At 41.6% G+C, this 6,095-nt stretch overlaps 1 protein-coding gene across 1 annotated transcript in view; it reads left to right on the top strand.

The window, feature by feature from the left end:
• Positions 1-6,095, top strand: part of xpnpep3 (X-prolyl aminopeptidase 3, mitochondrial) — an 18,196-nt gene that overhangs the window by 8,550 nt on the left and 3,551 nt on the right. The window contains exons 3-9 of the mRNA XM_020587841.1: positions 469-585; positions 794-981; positions 1,272-1,491; positions 1,875-2,059; positions 2,488-2,550; positions 3,346-3,459; positions 4,380-4,465. Coding sequence (XP_020443497.1) covers positions 469-585; positions 794-981; positions 1,272-1,491; positions 1,875-2,059; positions 2,488-2,550; positions 3,346-3,459; positions 4,380-4,465 — 973 coding nt within the window. The remainder of the gene's footprint in view (positions 1-468; positions 586-793; positions 982-1,271; positions 1,492-1,874; positions 2,060-2,487; positions 2,551-3,345; positions 3,460-4,379; positions 4,466-6,095) is intronic.

The following is a 6,095-nucleotide window of genomic DNA, read 5'->3' as shown; positions in this document are numbered from 1 at the left end:
GGCTGAAAGAAGAGCTAGAAAAGATGTGGAAGGTGAAGGCACAAGTGGTCCCCATGGTAATAGGAACATTGGGGGCTGTGACCCCCAAACTGGGAGAGTGGCTCCAATAGATCCCAGGAACAACATCTGAGATCTCTGTCCAGAAGAGTGCAGTCCTAGGAACAGCTAAGATACTGTGCAGGACCCTCAAGCTCCCAGGCCTCTGGTAGAGGACCCGAGCTTGAAGGAAGGAATAAGACTGCTCCAAGGTGGGGGCGAGTGGGGAATTTTATATATACAAACTCTGTTACTCTATGAATATTTCTTTTATTTTTTATGCTTATACTTTTTGTATTTTAGTCTTACACCTTTATACAGTTCTTTATTTTGGGTGCTGTGATTTATCTATCCATTCATCCATATATCTGATTCATCTCAAGGGGCTTTTCATGATCTGATATTTGGCCTGTGTTGTGCTGCTGTCTGTAGGACGTGTCTGGTGCAGTAATATCTCTGTGCAACCAGGAGGCTTGAAACCAAAGACGGTTCCACCTCGGTACCTGGGCCAGCTGAGCCCTTTCACTCACCCACACCTCATCAAACACGGTGAGTATTGTTTATAATGGGGTGCACACAGAGGATATGGAGAAGAAGCTTTTGTACATATGGACAACTCAAGGCAGTCACAGTTTACACAATTCTGTTCGTTAATCATTCTCTGTCGCATGTAACATATAATAGAGCACAGCGTAGTTGTAGGCGAACAGCTCCTGTTTAACACTGTAACACCTTATCTCTGATCTTGGCTCCTCAGGGGAGGTGACTCCAGGCTTGAGCCAGACAGAATATGAGCTCCGGCGCCACCGACTGGCCTCACTTATTGAGGCCCAGGCAGACCGACTGGGACCTTCTGCCTCCTCCAGCACCCACGTGGTCATTGTTCTGTCCCACCCGACCCGCTACATGACCAATGACATCCCTTATCCCTTCCACCAGAACCAGGTAAATGTTTTGTCTCAAGTTGAGTTCCTCCATCTTTAAATTAATTTTCATGTTCCTCTGTTAGTTTGAGTATGGGACGTCCTCGCTCAACCCAGAACTCACTCAGATAAGGGAAATGGGATTTACCCATCTTTTTATACAGACTATGTTACACTGAAGTACCACCATTATGTGTGACCTTGCTTTTTCATTACAACTTTATGTTTGTAATTGGTTTTGAATTGGGGTATTGATTGATTGTAACTTTAGCCAAATTCTGCCAATTAAGCCAGAGCCCTCCTATTCCCCAGGATTTCCTCTACCTCAGTGGCATCCTAGAGCCTGACAGCGCCTTGGTTCTTTATGGGAAAGGGCGTCCGGACGAAGCCATCTTGTTCGTCCCCTGCAGAGACCCTGGGAGAGAGCTATGGGATGGGCCCCGGTCAGGGAAGGATGGGGCGGCTGCTTTGACCGGCATAGAGAGAGTTCATAGCATTGAAGAACTGGGTGTTGTGCTCAAGAGCCTTAAAGGTGGGTGGGCAGTAATATGAGGACACATCTCTTCACAGAGCTCTGAAATGCTAGTATCTTGCTCCCACAGGGTAGATTTAGTAGTAAATAAGAGGTACCTTTCTAATATAACCTATAAGCAAGTGACATGCCCGGTGCCTTTTAAAATACTGCAACACAACTAAGCAAAATACTGCTATTGTTGATAGTAAACTAGGTAGCCACATACATTAACATTTGTAGATTATGTTAGTGTAGATAAACATACTATTTAATCTGTTCCTTAAAAGGTTTTGCTCTTGTATTTTTGCTTTTGGAAAGATCTTTTGAAATAAAAGCTGACATTGACCACTAATTAATTAGGACTTAACGGTTGACCTTTTTTCCCTCTGATCCACTTTCAGGAACTATGCTGTGGTACGACAGCGCTCAGCCCGCCCACCCTCGGCTTCACCAGACCAACATGTGTGCCCTGCTGGGGGCTGGGCCAGTGCCTCACTCTCTCAGGCCCCTCATACACCATCTCAGGGCCCTGAAGAGCTCAGCAGAGGTGGCGCTCATGCAAGAAGCAGGTCGCATCACTGCACAGGTTAGTGTTTTTATAACCTGTAGTTTTAATTCACAGATACTTCAGGGAGAAGGTATCGGAGTCTTCAGGCCCACTCCACCAGACTTACAAACAGCTTCATCCATCAGGCTGCGAGGATGCTGAACGCTGTCCATTACCTCCCCCCCTCTGCCCCCTGCCCCTGGACTGTGACTCACCACAGAACATAAAAAGACAATGAATTGACAATAAAAATCTTTGATCTTGATCTTGATACTTTTAAAAACCTGCAAGCTGTTTTCTTAACATTCAGGCCAGACCTTAACTTCTTGGCGAAGGCCTTTAATGTAGAGGTCATTATTTTATTTCAAATCGAAAGCACGGAGCCTGAAGAGGAGGCGTGTTGTTGTCCAAGTATTTACTGCCTGGACTCTAGATGTCCCTTCTCCAACTTGAATCTTTGTTTTTAGGCTTTTAGGAGGACAATGGCTCTTTCTCACGGAGACGTGGACGAAGCTGTGCTCTTTGCTAAGGTAAGTGAAAACCTCAGCTGACCTCTGTTTGTTTGTTTCTTCATTGTCTCTGTCACGTGTGGCCTCATATGATCTTTGTCTTTTAATTGATCAGGCTCTTTATAGTGATTAATGCAAGTTTTGAACATTGATTATCCATTTAATTCATAATTAATGAATCGTCTTCCTCATTAGGACTGGACATTAGGACTAGATGTTATGTATTTAATGTTAGTGGTCGTGCTCTGGCATAGGAAAAGGTCAGTGTGTATCTGTTATTAAGTTTTAATTTAATTTATTTTTATTTTCCTAATGCACATTCCTTTTTCTTGTTTGCACATTTTTCTTTTCTTTTTTTTTTGTTCTTAGTCTTATCTTGCTTACTTGTCTGTAGCGCCGTCAAATTTTGATCGCTAAAGCTGATTCTGATTTTAATTAATTACTTTATTTATTAAAATATCCTTTTATGTGGAATAACTGTACCAAGATGTCATTTCAACAAAATGATATCATTTATTTAGAGATCATTTGTTTTCAGTTTAGGGGTCCCTGATGGACTAGGATTCATAGCTCTCACCGCTGCAGCCCAGGTTCGATTCAGGGTTGTGTCAGGAAGGGCATCTGCTGTAAAACGTGCCAAACTTCAACATGCCAGTTGTTAACGTAATGAGTCGTTGTGGCGACCCCTAATGGGAACAGCCGATAGTGACATAATTTATTTTTAGTTTAGTTAACTTGATATAGTTGAGGCCCGGCGGGGGGGGCAGTATGGATGACGGCTCACACTCACTCCTTTACCATAAAATCTTATTCCAGTTTGACTTTGAGAACCGGATCCGTGGCGCCAACTTCCTGGCCTATCCCCCTGTGGTTGCTGGAGGGAATCGAGCCAATACTCTGCATTACATCAACAACAACCAGATTGTCAAGGTAAAGCACGGAGCTGAACGTGCTAAAGGATCCATCCTGTCATACATGAACGGTCAAACGTTTGAGACAACCTCCATGTTTCCAGTAGTCATCTGTGCACGCAACAGCCCAACACACCTGTGTCATTCTCTTTACAACTGAACAGTGCTGGGTCAGACAGCACCGTTGGATGTTCTCTCAGGTGTGTTGCATTAGTAGATTGCTTTGCTTTCATTCTTCATCTGGAAAGTCTGGACAGTGTGCTGCCATTCCATCGTTTGTCCTTTCCTTCTCCACAGCCTGGGTTTCTTAGCTCATTATCCTGCTATAGGTTGAAACCCTGAGAAGCTCTGACTTCCTTTGTTCATGGCCTTTTTCCAAAAGATGTTTCAGAGGGTCTAGCAACAGTCTGTTCCAGCACTACCTTTGTTACAAGTCCTTTGGGATACACCTCCAAAGGTGGTTGAGAATGACCAAGCTAAGATCCTGTGAGACTTCCAGATACAAACTGGTAATGGCCAACCAACCAGACATAGTAGAAGTGGACAAACGGAAGAAGTACCTTTGTTACAAGTCCTCAACAAAGCTGGGACACCTGTAGGAATTGTGTGCATCAGTTGTCAAAGCTCCATTTACTTCCACTGCTACAGAAAGGTTAACCTGTTACCTGATCCCTGAAAAGGCCTGTTTTATATGACATTGTCATACAGTGCATTTTATTTTTTGTGACTTTTTTTTCAGCCTCTTTACTAGTTTACTTTTTAGCTTTAAGGTTTTTACTGGACTTGAACTTTAATGTCAAAATAAAAACTAGAAAATGGGGGAGTTCTAAAACTTTTGACCAGTAGTGTTATAAGGTGCAGTAAACACCCATGTTAAGCATTTATACATGTATAAAATAATGTAAATGACTCATTTTCTTTCTTTCCCTCCTCCATCAGGATGGTGAAATGGTCCTGTTCGATGGTGGCTGTGAATACTTTGGTTACGTCAGTGATATCACTCGAACGTGGCCAGTGAATGGGAAGTAAGTAAAAATAAATAATATAAATAATCTCATGTCGTGCCCTTTAAAGGCGTGTGCTGAAGCTGATTGCACCAATCCTTATACAAAATATAATTAAAATTCACAGTAAACGGATGTTACAGTGTTCTTAAGGCTACAGTACAACACAACTGGCTGAACAAATTTAAATTCATCACTTTAGCTGTAGAAAAGGAGCCTCTTGCTATCTGCTTCCTTTTTGCCATTGATAGATTACTGTGATATTGGTTTTTTTGTGAGCTTTGGCTCAGTGTTTTTAAAATCTATAGATTCAGTTTATCACAGCGTATGGAGATTTATCAGTGGGTTCCATCATTGTAAGTTGTATTCTTTGGTTAGATGACCGTCTCTTGCTGTGTGTAGATCAACTCACTGGCTGATTTCGAAGTTATTGCCAATTTATCTGTATTTTTATGAACCTGGTTTGTGATTCGAGGTATGAGTTGAGATCACAGAACTTCTTGTTATTCACTGTGCCAAAGGGTTGGCCTGAATTTGTAAAATCTGCATTTAGATATACTGCTCTTTCTGCCTGGAATAAATAATACAAAGACCTCAAGTTGGAGGAGAAAGTGACTTTGGGTGAATTCAAAGGACTTATGGTTTCTGGGGAAATGGAATCTTTTTAGAAGGTGTTACTGTTTTTTAAAGTTACTGATGTTTTAATTAGGTTTATATAAGTGAGTTATTTAACAGTGCAAACGTAGTTTATGTTTTGTAACAGCTGTTGCTGCTGTCTTAGCCAAGTTTCTCTTCCAAATGACATTTGGAATCTCAGTGAGATAATGCCTGGTTAAATAAAGGCAACTAACTTTCCTAATGCAGAGTTTTTTAACTGAAGTCTGTCTGTTCTTTAGATTCGTCCTCAGTCTTTGCTTCCTCAACACAGTCATGTTTTTAGCATTTTTTTCTTTCATTGGATATTTTCAGGTAGTTTTACATCTTAAGTTTATACATGATTTGTTTTGAAATGTACTAGGACTCCAGATGTTTGAGCCTTTTATATCCATCCATCCATTATTAAGTTTATCCAGGGTCAGTCAGGGGTCCAGCGGCTTAGTAGTAGTCCAGACATCCCCCTCCCCAGCAACTTTTTCCAGCTCCTCCTGATAGGCCCCTCCCCAGATGAGATGTACAGTGGGTACGGAAAGTATTCAGACCCCCTTAAATTTTTCACTCTTTGTTATATTGCAGCCATATGCTAAAATCATTTAAGTTCATTTTTTCCTCATTAATGTACACACAGCACCCCATATTGACAGAAAAACACAGAATTTTTGACATTTTTGCAGATTTATTAAAAAAGAAAAACTGAAATATCACATGGTCATAAGTATTCAGACCCTTTGCTGTGACACTCATATATTTAACTTAGGTGCTGTCCATTTCTTCTGATCATCCCTCAGATGGTTCTACACCTTCATTTGAGTCCAGCTGTGTTTGATTATACTGATTGACCGTGATTAGGAAAGCCACCCACCTGTCTATATAAGACCCTACAGCTCACAGTGCATGTCAGAGCAAATGAGAATCATGAGGTCAAAGGAACTGCCTGAAGAGCTCAGAGACAGAATTGTGGCAAAGCACAGATCTGGCCAAGGTTACAAAAAAA

Source organism: Monopterus albus, unplaced genomic scaffold, assembly GCF_001952655.1.
Source record: "Monopterus albus unplaced genomic scaffold, M_albus_1.0 scaffold483.1, whole genome shotgun sequence".
Lineage (NCBI taxonomy): Eukaryota > Metazoa > Chordata > Actinopteri > Synbranchiformes > Synbranchidae > Monopterus > Monopterus albus.
This window is presented reverse-complemented; position numbering and strand designations above follow the sequence as displayed.